General features: G+C 38.0%; 1 protein-coding gene across 2 annotated transcripts; it reads right to left on the bottom strand.

Annotated features, from left to right (window-relative positions):
- Positions 1-9,207: 9,207 nt before the first annotated feature.
- Positions 9,208-21,613, bottom strand: LOC106094920 (peritrophin-44). Of its 2 annotated transcripts, none has more exons than XM_013262161.2 (2): positions 21,467-21,613; positions 9,208-10,289 (listed from the first exon to the last, which is right to left on the bottom strand). In XM_013262161.2, the coding sequence occupies exons 1-2, from the start codon at positions 21,471-21,473 to the stop codon at positions 9,223-9,225; spliced, it is 1,074 nt and encodes a 357-aa protein (XP_013117615.2). In that variant the 5' UTR covers positions 21,474-21,613; the 3' UTR covers positions 9,208-9,222. The 2 variants fall into 2 exon arrangements, with proteins under 2 accessions (XP_013117615.2, XP_013117614.2); XM_013262160.2 differs by lacking the exon at positions 21,467-21,613 and adding an exon at positions 21,026-21,136.
- Positions 21,614-21,876: the final 263 nt, after the last annotated feature.

Genomic DNA, 21,876 nt, shown 5'->3' with positions numbered 1-21,876 from the left:
TTGGATATCCCATTCGTATTCAACTCGCAAATACCTTTCATTTGAGTCCCATATTGTCATGGTCGGTTAATATGTCCGATTTAGGGGTGTTTTGGGGGTTGAGGTGGTCCCCTAGCACGTGGTTCGACAAATGGATATCAGATACGTTTTCTTATCCTAAATACCTTTCATTTTAGTCCCATATTGTCGTGATTGGTGTAAACATATGTTTGGTAGGTTTTAGGGTGGGGCGGCCCCCTATGTACCCCATCCGAAATTTGGACACCAAATTTTTATTTTTAGGGTACTATATGAGAGCACACAAAATTTTGCCTAAATCGCATCACCATCTCCGAGATCAGGCGTTTCTGAAAATTAGGGTAACGGGAAGGGTCCAAACAAACAAACAATAATTATCGACCAATTTCTATTTTACCCGCAATAGAAACAAGTAAAAAGGCGTTAAGTTCGGCCGGGCCGAACTTTGGATACCCACCACCTCGGGAATATATGTAAACCACCTTTCATCAAAATTCGGTGGAAATTTCATACCTTATGTCCCATATCAGTTATATCAAAATATGTTCCGATTTGGACCAAATACTAAAAGTACACTAGCTATATCTAAAAATAAACCGATCTGAACCATATACGACACGGATGTCGAAAAGCCTAACATAAGTCACTGTGTCAAATTTCAGTGAAATCGGATTATAAATGCGCCTTTTATGGGGCCAAGACCTTAAATCGCGATATCGGTCTATATGGCAGCTATATTCAAATCTCGACCGATCTGGGCAAAATTGAAGAAGGACTTCGTAGAGCCTAACCAAACTCACTGTCTCAAATTTCAGCGACATCGGACAATAATTGCGTCTTTTATGGCCCCAAAACCTAAAACGTAGATATCGGTCAATATGGCAGCTATATCCAAATCTGAACCGATCTGTGCGATATTGCAGAAGTATGTCAAGGGGTTTAACTTAAATCACTGTCCCAAATTTCAGCAAGATTGGATAATTAATGTGGCTTTTATGGGACTTAGACCCTAAATCGGATGATCGGTCTATATGGCAGCTATATCCAAGTCTGGACCGATCTGAGCCAAATTCACGGAGGATGTCGAAGGGCCTAACACAACTCACTGTCCCAAATATCAGCGAAATCGGATAATAAATGTGGCTTTTATGGGACTTAAACCCTAAATCGGATGATCGGTCTATATGGCAGCTATATCCAAATCTGGACCGATCTGAGCCAAATTCACGGAGGATGTTGAAGGGCTTAACACAACTCACTGTCCCAAATTTCAGCAAAATCGGATAATAAGTGTGGCTTTTATGGGCCTAAGACCCTAAATTGGCATATCGGTCTATATGGCAGCTATATCCAAATCTGGACCGATCTGAGCCAAATTGACGGAGGATGTCGAAGGGCCTAACACAACTCACTGTCCCAAATTTCAGCAAAATCGGATAATAAATGTGGCTTTTATGGGCCTAAGACCCTAAATCGGCCGATCGGTCTATATGGGGGCTATATCAAGGTATAGTCCGATATAGCCCATCTTCGAACTTAACCTGCTTATGGACAAAAAAAGAGTCTGTGCAAAGTTTCAGCTCAATATCTCTATTTTTAAAGGCTGTAGCGTGATTTCAACAGACAGACGGACAGGCGGACAGACGGACAGACGGACGGACATGCCTAGATCGTCTTAGATTTTTACGCTGATCAAGAATATATATACTTTATAGGGTCGGAAATGGATATTTCGATGTGTTGCAAACGGAATGACAAAATGAATATACCCCCATCCTTCGGTGGTGGGTATAAAAATATTGGAAGAAATTATAGTAAGAAGGATTAGAGGATTTCTTACTAAATATAAAATTATAAATAAACGTCAATACAGATTTCAGAAAGGTAAAAACATAAACCAATTACTTGGTCATTTCTCAACGCACATAAACAAATGTCTAGATAAAAGAATGCATTGTTTAGTTGGTTTTATTGACTTCAGCAAAGCGTTTGACACACTATGTCATAAAAATATCATACGAATTCTTGAGAGAAATGGAATTCGAGGACAGTGTCTGGAATGGATAAAAGATTACCTGAATCGCAGAACCTATAAAGTAAAAGTTGAAAATAGCTTAAGCCAAGAGGTATGCTTAACATATGGGGTTCCCCAGGGATCAAAACTGGGACCTATATTGTTCCTGATATACGCCAATGAAATGCTGAAGCAACTGAATTCCAGCGAGACTTTCGCCTATGCCGGTGACACTGCCATTGTAGTGGCTCATGAGAAGCTTGAATCAGCAATTAATATAATTCAATCGGAGTTAAATATCATATCTAGATGGTGCCATGACAATGGACTGGTTATTAATGCAGCGAAAACTAAACTGATGCACATTAAATTACCCAGTGTGCCAAGCTGTGTGATAAATATAAAATTTCATAACTATGATTGCCTGCACAAAAACAAGTCAACTTCAGCACTCCTCGATGACAAATGCGATACTCTCATAGAATCTGTTAACACGTACAAGTACCTGGGAGTCATGGTAGACAGTAATTTCAGCTGGAAAATACACATTCAAAATTTAAACAAGAAGTTACGCAGTGCTGGATATGCCATTTTCCATCTTGGCAACTATGCTCCCCTAGATGTGACAAAACAAGCCTATTTTTCACTTGCTGAATCATACATCCGTCATGGAATCACTGCTTTTGGAAATACATCGCACTTCAAAATAATACAGAAAACATAAAACAGGCTACTTAAAATATTAATAAAAAGCAAACCGGTACACTCACAACCGCAGATTAACTTGCGAAACGCCAACCCTCATAACTCCATCAATCAAATATATACACACAATGTCGAAAACCACGATATTAAAGAAATTGCAAAAACACATAACATCTTGACTGAAAAAAATATATACAAAACCACCATAATAAATGAATTCTACGACGACTCATCCCTATTGCCAATAAATCATCAGTACAACACAAGAAGACGCGCAGTAGGAAGATACAATGTACCCAGATTCAACAAAAAATATGGGAAAAATACAATAGATATACAATTGCCTTCTATATTAAATGCGATACAGCCTCATGTCCTCCGTTTACAAAATAGATTTAAAAGGAAAAATGAAATTAAGAAATTCTTTATTAACTCGCAATGAAGCGAATAAACTAAATTGTTTAAATTCCTTTGTAAAAGATTACCTTATAATACTTTGTTATCCATTGTTATCTAATTTGTAATGTTTAATCATGTATTTAATTTAGTACTACGAATTTTACACTTTTACATTGTATATCCTTCCTAACAAGCCTAAGGCTTCGCGAGGCACAAATTGTAATGAATTCTCATCAAAATAAAAATTATTTACATTACATTAAAAAAAAAAACAAACAAACAAACAAACAAACTGCGCCTCCTTTTACTTTATATGGAACAAAAGTTTCCTTGGAATATTTATTTTCGACAATTAAAGATCTTTCAGTGAAATACCATGCTAACTTGACTATCAGTTTAACAATATAAGTGCCTTTATCTGAATCCCATATGATCTTTATTGGTCTACGAAATTAAGTTTGGATGTAAGGTGTACTCCATTCTTAAAATACTTCATTTCAGCCCGATATTCTCATGATGTCTGATTTAGTGGTGTTTTCGGGGGAGATACTCGGCCATGAAAAAATACCAGATACTCGGCCATGAAAAAATACCAGATACTCGGCCATGAAAAAATATCAGCATCGTGCTCTTCTCTCAAATACCATTTATTTAAACCCCATATTACCATTGGCTTAAGAGAAGTTTACTGGATGAGGCGTCGCCCAAACACATGGCCCCAAAATAAGTTATCAAATTCGTTTTCTTATCTCAAAAATTGCTGTTTGTGGAGTATTTTGGGAAAGGGGTAGACCCCCAGAAAGTTGGTACCGAAAATGGGTATCAATTCTTGCTCTAACCCCCAAAACTTTTCATTTAAGCTCCATATTGACATGGTCGGTAAATATGCCCGATTAAGGGTTTTTTTACCCCACATTGCCATTGCCGTCAAAATTGGATAACAAATTCGTTTTCAAATCTCATTTAAACGACTTGTTGCAAAAGTCAGCAAATATGTCCGGTTCGGGGTATTAGCCCTAAAAACTATGAATATTTAGTTCCACTCACTTTAAGACCCAAATTGTATTGGTGATCATTTACGTCCTATTTGGGGGTTGTTATGGTGGTGGGACGTCCGCTAGACAGTTGGCCCATAATGTTATTATCAGATACGTGGTCTACTCCCACATACCTTTAATTTGAGCCCCATATTTTCATACTCGGCAAACATGACCGGCTTGGGGGGTGTTTTACGGGATGGGCTGCCACTCAGTGAGTTGGCCTTGAAAATATATAGCGGATTCGTGTTCCACTTTAAAAAAACTCTTATTTGATAATACTTCCTATTTGGGTGGTGCTGTGGGGGTTGGTTGGCCCTATAGACACTTTTACCGAATATTGATATCAAAGTCGTGCTTTACTCTCAAAGACCTTTCATTTGAGTCCCATATTGCTATGGTCGTGAGAGAAGCGACCCCCAAAACACTTGGTCCCATATTTGGATATCAGATTCGTATTCTACACTCAAATACCTTGTATTTAAGCCATGGTCAGTAAATAAGTCCTGTTTGGGGGGTGTTTTGGGGAAGGGGTGGACCCCCAAAAACGAGGTACCACATTTGGATATCACATTCGTATTCTACTCTCAAATACCTTTCATTTGAGTCCCATATTGCCCTGGTCGGTAAATATGTCCGATTTAGGGGTGTTTTGGGGCTTGGAGTGGTCCCCTTAGCACTTGGTCCGACAATTCGATATCAGATACGTTTTTTTATCCTAAATACTTTTCATTTCAGTCCCATATTGTCGTGATTGGCCTAATATATGTTTGGTCCGAAATTTGGATACCAATTTTTAATTTTTTAGGGTACTATATGAAAGCACACAAAATTTCGCTTAAATCGCATCACCCATCTCCGAGATCTGGCGTTTCTGAAAATTAGGGTAAGGGGGAGGGTCCGCCCCCCTTCAGATATCAAAAAATGTAGTACCATATTTTCACCACGGGGTCATTATGCACCATCTGTGAAAATTTCAAGAAAATCGGTTCAGCCGTTTCTGAGTCTATAAGGAACACACAAACATACAAACAAATACAAATTGATTTTTATATATAAGATTCCTTAATTTCTCATCGCATGTAATTCAACATTTGTATGATCCATAATTGGCTTTGACGTAGAAGAATTGCCATCTGCATTCAACTTGCGACATTCTTTTATCCAATGGCCTTTTTATACCCTCCATCATAGGATGGGGTTATACTAATTTCGTCATTCTGTTTGTAACACCTCAAAATATGCGTCTGCGACCCCATAAGGTTAATATATTCTTGATCGTCATTTCATTTTAAATCGATCTAGCCATGTTCGTCCGTCCGTCTGTCTGTCGAAAGCACGCTAACTTTCGGAATAGTAAAGCTAGCCGCTTGAAATTTTGCATAAATACTTTTTATTAGTGTAGTTCGGTTGGGAATGTAAATGGGCAAAATCCGTAAATGTTTTGATATAGCTGCCATATAAACCGATCTTGGGTCTTGACTTTTTGAGCCTCTAGGGGGCGATTTGACTGAAATTTTGCACGTAGTATTTTGGCATCACTTCCAACAAATGTGTTAAGTATGATTCAAATCGGTCCATAATCTGGTATAACTGTCATATAAACCGATCTTGGACCTTGACTTTTTGAGCTAATAGAGCTAGAAGTTCTCATCCGATTTGGCTGAAATTTTGCATGCGATGTTTTGCTATGCCTTCCAATAACTGTGCTAAGTATGGCGGTAAGTAATCGGTACATAACCTGATATAGCTGCCATATAAACCGGTTTGGGATCTTGACTTCTTGAGCCTCTAGAGGGCGCAATTCTCATCCGATTTGGCAGAAATTATGTACAACGGCTTCTCTCATGACCTTCAACATACGTGTCTAAAACGGGCTGAATCGTTCTATAGCTTAATACAGCTCCCATATAAACCTATCTCCCAATTTTGCTTCTTGACCGCCTACAAGGCGCAGTTCTTATCCGGATAACTGAAATATTATACCATGACTTCTACAATGTTCAGCATTCATTTATGGTCCGAATCGGACTATAACTTGTTTCTTATAGCAATGGCAAATACTTTCCTTTATTGCATACACTTTCATGTTTTTGGAGTATTTATCATAGATTTTGTGATCAATGAGAAACACTTCTTGATCTTCAACATTCTCAGGGTTCTTTAAATTGCGTTCTTATAGACAAAGCTGCATAATAATTTCGTCTAAGGACTTTTACACACACAAACGAAACAAGTAGAAAAGCATTAGGTTCGGCCGTGAGGAACTTTGGATACCCACCAGCTCGAATATTTATTAACCACCATAGCAACTATGTCTAAATATACTCCGATTTCAGGTTAAGGTTTTAAGGTTATTCAGGAATGCTATGTAAGGTTCTAACACAAATTATTGTGTCAAATTCGTCGGTTAACAAATGCACCTTTCATGGGCCTATGGACAGTTATATCCACATGTAGACCGATCTGAAACATGATAAAAACGAGTATTGAAGAGCCTAAAACAACCCACTGTATCAAATTCTTTTTTTGTTTGAAAAACTTTTCTATAGCTCCTAAAAAATTACCCTTTATAATAGTTCTCTGAACCTGAATCAAATATACTCCAGACCCTGTTAAGATATACGTAATGGTAGTGGAGTTATAATAAAATAGGATGATTATTATACCCATAGTGGTGCTCATAAATCCCTGCAAAAAAGATCATTTCAGATTTACAATATTTCTACTGGTTTCGGGGATATTGGAAATTTTGCGTATTGATCTTTATAACACCTCATCTCTCTCTTAGCTCAAGTGGCGTAATTTTTACTAGCTTTGTTTTTCGATTCTATCCCACTGTACACCATAGGATGGGGGTATACTCATCTAGTCAATCCGTATATAACACCTCGACGACTAAATTCTAAGTCCGTCCGTCTGTTGAAATCATGGTAGCAGTCGATCGAATAGAGATATACACTTGATATTTTTATACCCTCCACCATAAGATGAGGGGTATACTACTTTCGTCATTCTGATTGTAACTACTCGAAATATTCGTCTGAGACCCCATAAAGTATATATATTCTTGATCGTCGTGAAATTTTATGTCGATCTAGCCATGTCCGTCCGTCTGTCCGTCCGTCTGTCTGTCGAAAGCACGCTAACTTCCGAAGGAGTAAAGCTAGCCGCTTGAAATTTTGCACAAATACTTCTTATTAGTGTAGGTCAGTTGGTATTGTAAATGGGCCATATCGGTTCATGTTTTGATATAGCTGCCATATAAACCGATCTTGGGTCTTGACTTCTTGAGCCTCTAGAGTGCGCAATTCTTATCCGATTGGAATGAAATTTTGCACGACGTGTTTTGTTACGATATCCAACAACTGTGCCTAGTATGGTTCAAATCGGTCCATAACCTTATATAGCTGTCATACAAACCGAACTTCGGTCTTAACTTCTTGAGTCTCTAGAGGGCACAATTCTTATCCAATTTGAATGAATTTTGGCACGTAGTATTTTGTTATGATATCCAACAACTGTGCCAAGTATGGTTCAAATCGGTTCATAACCTGATATAGCTGCCATATAAACCGATCTTGGGTCTTGACTTCTTGAACTTCTAGAGGACTCAATTTCTATCCGATTTGGCTGAAATTTCGCAAGACGTTTTTTATTGTTACTTTCAACAACTATATCAAATAAAGTACAAGTCGGTTCATAACCTGATATAGCTGCCATATAAACTGATTTGGGATCTTGACTTCTTGAGCCTCTAGAGGTCGCAATTATTATCCGATTTGCATGAAATTTTGTACGACGGATTCTTTCATGACCATTAACATACGTGTTTATTATGGTCTGAATCGGTCTATAGGCCGATACAGCTCCCATATAAATCGATCTCTCTATTTTACTTCTTGAGCCCACAAAGGGCGCAATTCTTATTCGAATTGGCTGACATTTTACACAGGTCTCCAACATATAATTTAATTGTGGTCCAAACCGGACCATATCTTGATATCGCTCTAATAGCAGAGCAAATCTTTTCTTATATCCTTTTTTTGCCTAAGAAGAGATGCCGGGAAAAGAACTCGACATATGCGATCCATGGTGGAGGGTACATAAGATTCGGCCCGGCCGAACTTAGCACGCTTTTACTTGTTCGTACACACTTCTTATTGACGTAGTCATTGGGGATTGCAAATGGGCCATATTGGTTTAGATTTGGATTTAGTAGCTCCCATTTATAGTGGTCCTTCAAGTTGAATTCGTGGGCCCCTACAATTTGAGAGAATAGAGGCCATCGTAGCGCTGAAGCTAGCATGCCCGCCTTTGTCTTTAACCTGGTATTGGTCCCATAGTAAACGATCTGCCGATTAGTCTTCTACGGCCCGGCCGAACTTAGCACACTTTTATTTGTTAATTCTCATGGGGTAATAAAATTGTGTCCTTATATGCTCTCTGTTCTTAAAAAAAAGCGGTATATAAAGCAGGTATTTGTAGCGTTAACAGTCGAGGAATCGAGTGAATGCCGCTATCAAGAGTTAGATGTGTATTCTGCTTGAAATCCGGGACCACCCTAGCCTATTCCACTTACAACCAGAATATTGTGGACACACCCCACCCAAATTGCAGAGTTGCTTTGTATGGATATATATAGCTGAAACGATTTATGCAGAAGAGCTGCACCTGGGAGCAAGGCGGGTCGAGATTTTATTGCACAACTTCATTGGGTTTAAATGGCAACCTGACTTAATACGCGTTAACCACCATATCCATACGAATCTCCGCTAAACCTGAACTTTCTTCTATTTTAACAATGGCGTTGCCAATCTAAAGCATTCAATCTAAACCAAATTGCATAAATACTCACGGAGTGTGTTCAAGAGCGAAGTATCCCCCGCAGAAAGAATTGAATTAATCAACTAAAACTCTTGCTACTTGTTTTTGTTTGTAATTATTTTAGATATATATCATCGTTTATTTGCTCCTATTTGCAGAAAACAAATGTGTAAAGATCAAACACCAAAATATATGGGAATCTAAAAGATTTTCATCTCTCTCTTAGCTCGACGTACAAATCGGGTATGCGGGATCCTGATTGACACAGGCTGATGCGACCTCATTAAAGTATTGATAGTTGAAATTCACAGCTTTGCAAGTATTACCACCGAAATTTTGTTTCGTTTGTGTGATGCAATACGAATAGGATGTGCATCCCAAATCGGCGACAAAAGTTTGGTTAAGATTGCCGCAGCGATCGTAGGGGCAACGCACCGAATATGGGGTGACACATTTTTGTTCCTCTTCATCGAAATGGGTAAGGAAGGGACATTTGTACCATGTACCAGGTCCGTCAGTATTATCACAAACATAAAAACCCATGCACGTAGTGCCATCTGAAACGAAATAAGAATTTCCGCTTGGGGGAGTCTTGTAGTTCAAGCAGGCCGTGGAATTAGTCGGCAAGTTTTGCAGAACGCCTGGACCTGCCGATGGTGGAGTGGGCGAAGGGGGGGAATTTCCACAGTTTGGAGGATCAGTGGCGCAATAGCCTGTAACGGCGTTGTAATGCAAGTTATTGGGGCAGAGTTGACTGAGGCCGGCACCGCCAACACATTGTATGAAGTTGCCGCAATTATTTGGATCTCCTACGAACTTGTTGTTGGGCACCAAACGACAAATAGAGCTTGCGGGGCAAGAGTATTGGCTACTGTAGACGCATGATCTGGTGTTGGGATTGAAAACTTGGTATTGGGGACAAGAGGTGCAGCTGTATTTGCCATTGTTGCAATAACAAGCACGGGTGCAATCGTCAGGATCGGCCACGTACACAGGATCGCCAACTACACTGCAGGTACTCTCGAGTTTGCTCATGCAGGTCACATTAGCCGCATAGTCACAGATGCCACCATTAGAATCGTAAAGGAAGCCATCTTTGCAGGTACCAGTTCCTATCAAAACTCCGCCGCGACAATATCCATAACCTTGGCAATTATCGGGATTGGCAATATAACCTTCTGAGTATTGTTGGCATGTCTCACTCATCGAATACGAAGCTGTGGCGAATTGCGTTTGCAAAGCAAAAACACTGAGAACAATCAGGCATAGGCCTGAGGACATTTGGTAGCCTGTAAAGAAGAAAAAGGAAAAAGACACTAAATACATGAACCACACTTGATGTAGGAAATTGTGAGTACTTCTGTGTAAATAATATTTGGGGTCAAAAGATGATTTGATGCTATACGTCGTGAATCACAGAAAATGGTTTGGAATGTATTTGGAAATCGTAAATAAAACCCACTTGCCAATTAAGGTAGCATTTACTCTACCCTGGCTCATTTTAAATATCGATAGTAAAAATAAAATATCAATAGTATCGATACTAAAGCTAATTTCCTATCACCTATATTTTAAAGAAAAACATTTTTGGCCGTTCATTAACATCGTCGAATTTCCCTTTTTATCTTGTTCAAATGGTAACAAATTTTAATTTTTACGACTTAACCAAATTTAAAGATGATCGAATGAACGAAAATTGCGACCTGTACTTTGTACACAAATTAACATGGGCAGACAGACAGACATAGCCAAATCGAATCAAAAATTCGTTCTGAGTCGATCGATATACTTATAACTGGGTCTAGCTCTCTTCTTTCTGGGTGTTATAAAAAAATGCACTAAGCTATAATATCCTTTTCCACAGTAGTGGTGTAGGGTATAAGTGGGGTGCCAGGCTAAGTCGTCAAAATTAAAATTTGTTTAGATTTGAACAGGTTAAAAATGGAAAATGTAAATGAACGGCAAAAATTTATATTTTCCTGTTTGTCCGTCGTTTGTAAACCGATTGTCACAAAAATTGGTATATATAAATCTCTCATGACAAAACACATGTTTGTTAAATCTTATCAAAATCGGTTCAGATATCGATTTGGCTTCAATATACATATTTACCGCCCTATTTGCACATGTAGAGACGTAGTCATTACCAATTTTAACACATTTGCTCGAAATTCGATAGGGATTGTTTTATAACCTATCTGAAAACCACCACCGAAGTCCTCCAATTTTGGTTCAGAATAAGTTACAATTTCTAATTTAGGGTATTGTGTAGCGGCTCCGCCCGACTTTTGCCTTACTTGTTTTTTATAGCTTCCACCACTGGATGAGGGTATACTAATTTCGTCATTCTGTTTGTAACTCCTCGAAATATTCATCTGAGACCCCATAAAGTATATATATTCTTGATCGTCATGTCATTTTAAGTCGATCTAGCAATGTTCGTCCGTCCGTCTGTCTGTCGAAAGCACGCTAACTTTAGAAGGAGTAAAGCTAGCCGCTTGAAATTTTGCATAAGTACTTTTTATTAGTGTAGGTCGGTTGGGATTGTTAATGGGATATATCGGTCCATGTTTTAAAATAGCTGTCATATAAAGCGATCTTTGGTCTTGATTTTTGAGCCACTAGAGAGCGCGAATTTTATCCGATTGGAGTGCAATTATGCACGAAGTGTTTTGTTATGATTTCCAACAACTGTGTCAAGTATAGTTTAAATCGGTCCATAACCTGATATAGCTGCCATATAAACCGATATTGGGTCCTGATTTCTTGAGCCTCTAGAGTGCGCAATTCTTATCCGATTGGAATAATATTTTGCACGACGTATTTTGTTATGATATCCAACAATTGTGCCAAGTATGGTACAGAATTGCGTCCTCTAGAGACCCAAGAAGTCAAAACCCAAGATCGGGTTTTATGGCAGCTATATCAAAACATGGACCGATATGGCCCATTTACAATCCCAATCGACCTACACTAGTAGGAAGTATTTGTGCAAAATTTCAAGCGGCTAGCTTTACTCCTTCGAAAGTTACCGTGCTTTCGAAAGACAGACGGACGGCCATGAATAGATCGACATAAAATGTCACGACGATCAAGAATATATATACTTTATGGGGTCTCAGATGAATATTTCGAGTAGTAAGAAACAGAATGACGAAATTAGTATACCCCCATTTTATGGCGGAAGGTATAAAAATCAATATTTGTTTGTTTGTTTGTTGGTTTGTCTGTTCCGTATAGACTCAAAAACGACTTAACCGATTTTCATGAAATTTTTCCAAATGCTGCATAATGACCGCGTGGTGAAAATAGGGTACTATTGTACATTTTTTGATACCGGAAGGGATGGCGGACCCTCCCCCTTACCCTAATTTTCAGAAACGCCAGATCTCGGAGATGGGTGTGCGATTAAAGCGAAATTTTGTGTGCTCTCTTACAGTAACTTCTAAACAATAATTTGGTATCCAAATTTTAGGTGGGGTACTTAGGGGGGTCGCCCAATCCCCAAAACCTATAATATATATATATATATATATAAAGCAATCACGACAATATGGGACTCAACCCACCCTCATAACACCCCAAATAGTACATATTTTCTGGCCATTGCAATAAATCAAATAAAAGGTATTTTATAATAGGACACGAACCCAATATATTGTATATTTTCAGGACCAAGTCACTCAATGGCCGCCCCATTCCCCAAAACATCCCCACCCCCAAACCGGACATATTTGCTGACTATTGCATTAAGGGGCTCAAATGAAAGGTATGTGAAAGAAAACGAATTTGATATCCAATTTTGAGACGAAATGTTTGGCCCCATTAAACAAATGGTAATATGGGGCCAAACAACATGCTGAGGGCCTTCCCACTCTCAAAATCTCCATGAGATAATCGGGCTCAATTAAAGTCTTTTATGAATTGAGTACATCTTACATCCACTAACTTAAATAACCCTTAACCCTCCGAGCGAACTTATAGACCGATAACTTACTGTATTCACATAAAGACATTTATACTGTTAGTCAAGTGACATATATACCATTTTCGAAGCATGGTATTCTACTCAAATCTCTTTAATTGCCGAAAATAAATATTCAAAGGATAGTTTTGTTCCATATAAAGTAAAAGAAGGCGCAAAGGAGCGTGCCGGGTTCAGCTAGTTATTAATAAAAACAAGCAAAAGCCTGCTAAGTTCGGCAGGGCCGAATCTTATATACCCTTCACCATGGATCGCATTTGTCCAGTTCTTTGAATGACTTTTTCAATATATATATGAACAACATGAAGTTATTCACCGATATGTATTGTATATTCAACTATAAGTGTAAAATTTCTGCCAAATCAGATAATAATTGCGGCCTCTAGAGTCTCTTGAAGTCTTATCGGGAGATCGGTTTAAATGGCAGCTATATCAGGTCAAGTGATACCAAAACACCAAGTGCAAAATTTCAAAATTGGATAAGAATTGCGCCCTCTAGAGGCTCAAGAATTCAAGACCCAAGATCGGTTTATATGGCAGCTATATCAAAACATGGACCGTTTTGGCTCACTTACAATCCCAACTGACTTATAAGAAGTATTTGGGCAAAATTTCAAGCACCTAGCTTTACTCCTTTGAAAGTTAGCGTGCTTTCGACAGACGGATGGACATAGCTAGATCGGCTTAAAATGTCATGAAGATCATGAATACATAAATATTATATGATGTTACAAACGGAATAAAGAAATACCCCCACCCTTGGTGGAGGACGTAAAAAAACTCAAAAATTGTCCAACCTTTTTTTTATACTCGTATCCCAAAATTTTGGAGTGAATACTTTGGGCCTATTTTTCATTTTTCTTTTTGCTGCATATATTTATGCGCATATAAGGCAATTCTTTTGTGCAAATTCCGAAGCCTTGTTAGTAGTCAAGCAGGATTTTCATTTGGATCCGGGAGCAAACTCCAAAAAGTATGTTTCAAGCTTATCTATAAGCTTCATTTTGCCTTAAGCTCTAAATAACAAAGAAAATCAGTTGTCCTTAGAATAGGAAAGTACAGTTTCCTAGTAAATTGCTGAAGTAACATCGAAGGGTGTCTGCCCACCAGCTAGATTCAGTTAAAATTGGCAGAAGTCCAGCAAATTATTAAAAGGTAGGCAGCAGGAGCCAGCAGGAAGAACACACTAATAAGGCTTATGCGTCATGTAGTTATCATCTAGCTTACCGACGATAAGGAATTCTGAAGAAAGTCTTGACTTTCAAGCGAAGAATTGTACAAATTATGCAGTACTAATACAAATTCTATTATTCCGTGTGAAAGTTTGAGATATCCGGACCCTTCCCTTACCCTAATTTCAAAAATGGCAAATATCAGAGAGGGGGGAAGCGATACAAGCGAAATTTTGTTTTCATTTAATTCAGCTAATAGTTGCCTAAATACAAATTTTGGGTGGGGCAACTGGGGTGAGGCCACCGTAGCGCAGAGGATAGCATGCCCGCCTATGACGCTGAACGCAGGAACATAAGACAAATTTTCAGCGGTGGATATTCCCTCCTAATGCTGGCGACATTTGTGAGGTACTTTGCCATGTAAAAACTTCTCCCCAAAAAGGAAAAGGAGGTCCCCTATTATTGTACTTAAGTTAATCGGACAGCACTCATTGATTTGTGAGAAGTTTGCCCCAGTTCCTTAATGGAATGTTTATGGGCCAATTTGCATTTGCTACTGGGGGACCGCACACCCTAAAAATGCTTCAAAAGGGTTGTATAGAGCAATTATGACAATATGACACTCATTCGAAAGGCATTTGAGAGTAGAAAACGAATCAAGTATTCTTTATTTTTTTGAGGCCAAGTGTTTAGGGGACAGCCCTACATCCCAAAATTCTCCCAAAATGTTAGTATTTACCGACGGATGTGTGTTACACACTGCCCAAGGAATACAATAAGATGATCAAAGCGACAAAACGTGCCTCCTGTAAGCCTTTTTGTAAACTGGTCGATAGCATTAATGACTCCGCCAAGATAAAAAGTTTCTTTCAAATACCCATGTCCAAACTGAAACGTTAGTAGATGATACGGGGGTAAGTCAACGGAAGATATGTTTAGGATATTGATAAAAATGCATTTTCCATAGAGTACGAAGGGACTCACGGAATCATGGTATAAAGAAGTTAATCAATCCAAAATTTATTGTAAAGGAAGCCTTGAGAAGCTTCCAACCATTTAAGTGACTCGGACCTGATGGAATATTTCCTGCGTTACTACAGAAAAAGGCGGGCTATCTGGCCGCTATTTTTACAGCAGCGTATACTCCGAAAGCCTGGCAGAAGGCAAGGGTGGTATCTATACTCAAGCCCGGCTAGACAAGTTTTGCGTCACCAAAGACCTACAGACCAAAAAGTCTTACGTCCTTTCTTCTTAATACCTTGAAACGTTTTGTAGATACCATGATAAAGAGTAGAACATCCACCGAACTGCTAGTGAGGTTGTGCGAAAAAAGCAAGAATCCATCGAGACGTACACATTGGCGGTATGCATTGGCATCGAGGTGGCTTTGAACAATGTGCGGACCAACACCGTGATCGAGTACCGGGTGGACCAGGTCCTTAGAGTCTGAAAAACCATATGCTAATGAATAAGTGGATGAATTGTGGGTTCCATATAAAGATAAGGAAGAAAGTGACACATGGCATGCCAGTGGGGGCTTTTTATCGCAACTGCTATGGGTGACCATCCTATGGGTGACCCAAACCTATTACGGATGCTGACTGAAGAGGCATTTGAACCCGTCTGCTTATAGTAGAGATCCAACTCAGCTATGCAGAAAAGCGAAAAGGATCTTGGAGATTGTATATGACTGTGCTAAACCAAGAGGTCTCAATGTTTGCCCATAGAAGACTGAAATCTGCCTGTTCACGAGGAAGATGAAGGTGGGCCAATTTTATGCACCACGTTTCCTCAAAAGAATGATTTCGAAATCTGCCAAGGTCAAATATATAGGAGGTATGATGAACAGGAAAATGAAATGGAAGTGTCACATTCAGGAGCGTAACGAGGAGGTTCACTGATGCTGGACACTATGTAGACAGGATGTAGACTCGAAATGGGGCCTGAATCCGAGCATAGTCCAATGACTAAACAGAAGCAACATAAGACTTCTTGGTGAACTGTGATGGAGAAAAAGTGCAACCTAGGGATAATTCAACAGGTTTAGGGAACGTGTTCTCGTGTTATACGTGGGGCGATGAGGAAAACGTCCGCCAGGGCACTGTAGGCTATTCTAGTTATCCCGCCCATAGACGCGAGATTAAGTGTGAAGCAGCTAGAGGACATAATGGGCCAGAGGATCTACATTGTTTTAGACTGCCTCACCATGGTACGGTCCTACAGGCGGAGATCATGGCGATCACGGAATGCGTGAGATGGTGTGGTTCTAACGCAAGAACGTCTAGTGTGAACATCTTTACAACCAGGACGGTAAGGTCACGAACAGTCTTGGAGTATAAGAAGGAGATTACGTTCTCATTCTACGTAAAATATAAATCACTTGATCCCCACATTTTCCTCATTGGTCAGATAATCGGTTTGGTGTGGTTTTAGCCGATAGTGTGCCACCTTGATACTTGGACACAAATTTTAGTTTCAGAGTCGTAATTTATTCTCAAATACCTTTGATTTGAACCCCATATAGTCATTGTCAGCTAATAATACGATTAGGGGACTGGTTTAGACGGACGGCCCCCCATTCCTTGGACCTCATTTTGAATGTCATATTCGTAGTCTCCTCTCGAATACCTTTAAATTGGATCCCATGTTGGCATGATCATCCAAAATGCCTATTTGTGGCAGTTTTAGGCTTGGGCCGGACTCCATAAATACTTTTACTCAATTTTTAATATGATTTTCTTACTCTACTCTCAAATACAAAATTCCTTGTGCTAAATTTTAACGAATAAATAATATAATAAAAGCGACTTTTTTGGCCCCCAATCCTTAAATCAAAAGATCGGTATATATGACAGCAATATCCAAATATCGACAGCTCTGGGCCATGTTCAACACTGAAGACGAGGGGCTATTCATAGCTAACTATTCTACATTTCAGAGAAATCGAATTATAAATGTGTCTTCAATGAGCCTAAGCCCATAAATCGGCAGATCGGGCTACATGGAGACTATGTTAAGATATCTCCTATAGCCCATCTTAGCCTGCGTATGGATAAAAAAAAGCTGTGAAAAATTTCAGCTTAATATCTCTCTGCTTAAAAACTGATAACGGACAGGCTTACGGACAGACGGACGGACATTGCTAGGTCGTCTTAGATTTTTACGACGATCAAAAATATATATGATCTGTGGGAAAGGAAATGGTTATTTTGATGTGTTGCAACCGAAATAACAAAAAGAATATGCTCCCATCCTTCGCTGGTGGGTATACCAACGAGTTGTTGTTCCTTCATTAGGTTAGACAACAGGCTCGAACCCAGCTATAAGTAAACGCATGTAAACGCAAATTTCATGTAACCTGCTCCATGGGACGCATATGAAAGTCGAAGCAATTTTTATATGTTTTTGTATAGGTATTGATTCCAATAGGTGCTCAAGAAACAACAACGAGAAATCGGTTTTCATGGTATCCATAGGTTATACACCTAATTGGCCCATACGAATATATAGATGTTGAACGTGTGAGCAGAAACTATGTGTTGTGAAAACGCTTTATATGCGAGCTATATCAGGTTATAAACCGGTTGTTGGTTGTTGGATGTCATAATTAAATGAGTAAAAACGTGCTAAGTTTGGCCGGGCCGATTCTTGGGAACCCGCCACCATGGATTCTGCTGAAAGTTTACCCAAAATGTGGGAGAGACATAGTTGTATTTTACATACCAAATTTCTGCCAAACCGGGCAAAAATTGAAGCGTCTAGGGGACGTATAAGGCTAAAAGGAGAGATCGGCTTACATAGTTTTAGATCGATTTATATGGTGTAAATCGGTAGCTAACGGATGTAATAAGTCGTAACAGAAATCTACACGGGAAAAAAAATCGCCAAAAAAATTCAAATAAAAATTTGATTGAAAATAAAATGGTTTTCAATTTAAATAATTATTGATTTAATAATTTTTTAATTGAACATTAACTTGTTTCAGTTACAGTAGTGATTGGAATTTTTGCCATTTTTGATTAAAAGATTATTTGACTCCATTTATCTTATAATTAAATCTGAAACTATTTTTAATAACAATTGTAATTGAAAATTTTGTAATTTTCATTTCAAAACTTAATTGATTCAAACATTCAATCAATAGAAGATGGAATTGAAACTTTTATTTTTCTCGTTTAAAATATATTTTATTTAAATTATTATTTTAATTGAACCGTAAAATGATTGAATTTCAAATTGGTCTTAGACCCTATAAAACTTTTTTTTACAAATAAAATGATTGAATTTCAAATTGGTCTTAGACCCTATACAACTTTTTTTTTTATAATCGCAGTGTTTTATTTAAGTACTGCAAATTGCAAATTTGCCCATGAACATTCCATTAAGGAACAGGGGCATAATTCTCATATATCAATGAGTGCAGTCCGATTCAAGTTTAAGCTCAATGATAAGGGACCTCCTTTTTATAGCCGTGTCCGAACGGCGTAGTGCGACACCTCTTTTGAGAAGAAGTTTTTACATGACATAGTACCTCATAAATGTCGCCAGCATTAACGTCACCTCTGAAAATTTTATGATTTAAACCCCGCCTATGATGCTAGGCGGACATGCTAACCTCTGCGCTACTATCTAGGACAACTTTGTACTGAAATTCTATTTAGAACAACTGACTTGAACTGAAAGGAATAAAATAATACTCAGCAAATATCTACAATATAGCCTGAAATTGATTTTAATTAAACAACTGTAATATTGTACTGAAGAAGGCACACATAACTTTTTATTTATTGAAATTTTATTTGAAATTAATTGAAAATTTCAGTTATTGAATCAATTTAAAAATTCATTAAAATTTAATAAATTCAAACATTTTTAAATTGAACAAATTTTTAATCTGGAAATGTTTTCAATTACTTTTTCAAAAACGGTGATTGATATTATCATTTTCATGGTTGAAGCAGTTTCAAAAAAAAAAATAATTGGATTAATTAATTTGTACCACTACTGTGGTACAGGGTATTATAACTTAGTGAATTTGTTTGTAACATCCAGAAGGAAGAGAGATAGGCGCATTGATAAGTATACCGATCGACTTAGAATCACTTTCTGATATGATTTACCTATGTTCGTCTGTCTGTCCGTCTGTCCATGTTAATTCGTGTACAAAGTACAGGCCGCAATTTTCTTCCCATAGTCTTTAAAGTTGGCACAATCATTTTCTTGGGCAAAGGGACAGATTGATATAGAGCTCTCATATATATGTTCGTCCGGTTTGGGCTTAAATTGGAATTATATTGTCATATGTAAACCGATTCTTACGAAATTTTGCAAGAGGGATCCTCTTATAAGTCTCGACTTTATTGAATTTCAAAGAAATCGGTTCAGATTTAGATAAAGCTCCTATATATATGTTCGTTCGATTTATACTAGCATTGCAATAATTTGGTAATTTTTTAACGAAAATTGGCATAGAGGATTCCCTTATGACTCCCGGTATTGGTATTGAATTTAATAGAAATCAGTTCAGATTTAGATATAGCTCCCGATTTGAATTTTTAAGGCCATTGTTTACTCATTTATCAATTAATCTTCTCAAAAATTTGCACAACGATGTACTCTATAGCTCCTCCAATATGTACGGATTTTGAACGATATCCTACATATCAAATTTGCGCAAAATTTTAAATTCGATGACTTAGCCTGCATCGGATATAATTGCAACTTCCAGGGTCTCAAGATGTCAAATCGCTGCAAACTTCTCATATATCAATGAGTCAAGTTTAAGTTCAATAATAAGGGGCCTGATTTTTATAGCCAATTCGAACGGCGTGCCGCAATGCGACACCTCCTTGGTGAGAAGATTGTACATGGCATTAAACCACACAAATGTTGCCAGCATTAGTAAGGGATAACCGTGGCGCTACGTGTTCCACTATATGGGAGCTATATCAGCATATATACCGATATGGCTCAAATCGGGAGATCGACTTGGATCGTATTTAGCATGATTATTGGAAATTGTAACAGAACACTACTTGCAAAATTTCAGACAAATCGGATGAATTGTGGCTTTCTGGGGCCCAAGATGTCAAATCATGAGCCCGTTTTATATGGGAGCTATATCAAGTTATACACCGATTTGGATTGTACTTGACATGGATGTTGGAAGTCGTAATCGGATAAGATTGTTGCAGGTGCTCAAGATATGAAATCGGAGATCACTTTATATGGGAGCTATATCAGGTTATAAACCTATTTGGACCTACTTAGTACGGTTATTGGAAGCCGAAGCAAAGCGTTGCATGCAAAATTTCCGCCACATCGAATAACACATCGAATAAAAATGCGGCTTTCAGGGGCTCAAGATCTAAAATCTGGACCGATATGGCGTATTTGCAATGCCCATCGAGCGATCTCAAGCGGATATCTCTGCTCGTTCGAACGCTATCGTGCTTTTCACAGACGGACGGACATGACTAGATCGGCTTAGAATGTCAAGACAAGATATATACTTTTTGGTTCGCATATGTATATTTTGAGGTGTTACAAACGGAATGACTAGATTAGTATACCCCCATCCTATGGTGGTGGGTATAAAAATGACGAAGGACAATTTATGATCTGAGCTGTTTCATTCCGATATAGAAGAACTTTACTCTTATTCATCAGTGTAATAATTGGTTCCGTTTGTTTATTTTTTTTCTCTTATTATTTCCGTGTAAACAAATTTCACGTTTCCTTTAGAGGATATGCCCATAGCATTCACTTTCCTTCACTTCACATAAGAAATTCAGCTTCTTTCTGTTTTATCTTAGTCCATTAATTCACTACGTTGACATTTTGTACTCCACTTGCAAGAAATACACACCTTTCATGGTATCCTCGAGATTAGTTCGATTCGAATTGAAGTTGAAATAGAAAATTTAATACTTAGTAAATGGATTGCAAACTAATTGTGATACACAGTGCCCTGGAATTGGGTGCTTAAATACTTCTCCACAGAAAACAGCTTGGAAAAGAGGAAGGTTATTGACTGTTCAAAGAATTCTGCAGTAGATAAAAAAATGATTCTTGGTATCAAACGCAGGTTGGCAAAGATTATTGGCTAAACATGACAGTAATTAAATGATGTCAAATGACAAATAGTCGAAATTTTTTCGTAGAAAATTTTACAAACTTGTATTGTGTTTGCAGAATACTAGATAAAACTTCAATAACATGGCATAACATTTTTTTAATTTAATGATAACTGTAGTTAAACCCGTTGAGGTTTAAAGTTTTTACGTTTGGTTGGTTTTTCTTTACACACCTTTCATTTTGTTTCAATTTGGCTGCTGTTAAGCTGGTAGGCTGCTAAGTTTTGGTTTCGGGTGTTCTTTTTTCTTGGTTTAAGTTCCTTTGGGAACCCTTTAAGGTTTCCTTGCTTTTCTGTTTGCTTGATATGAACGTTGCAACGTTTTGCTTTTGACTAGTGGCCTAAAGACTATCGTCTATAACTTTAATATTTGCTGCGCAGAGACCACGGGTCTTTTTTGCATTATCATAAATAATTTTATTAGAACTGACACATGCTTTTGAACCACATCAATTGCCAAAAGCTATTTTTGTTTGCTTTCGTATTTTTTCTGTTAAGTTTAAAGCGATAAGTCGTTATTTGTGTCAATATTATCTTCAATTTGTTGGGTGAATATGGGGATACATTAAAATTGTCAAGTGATT

This window comes from Stomoxys calcitrans, chromosome 1 (assembly GCF_963082655.1).
Source record: "Stomoxys calcitrans chromosome 1, idStoCalc2.1, whole genome shotgun sequence".
In the NCBI taxonomy this organism is placed as follows: domain Eukaryota; kingdom Metazoa; phylum Arthropoda; class Insecta; order Diptera; family Muscidae; genus Stomoxys; species Stomoxys calcitrans.
This window is presented reverse-complemented; position numbering and strand designations above follow the sequence as displayed.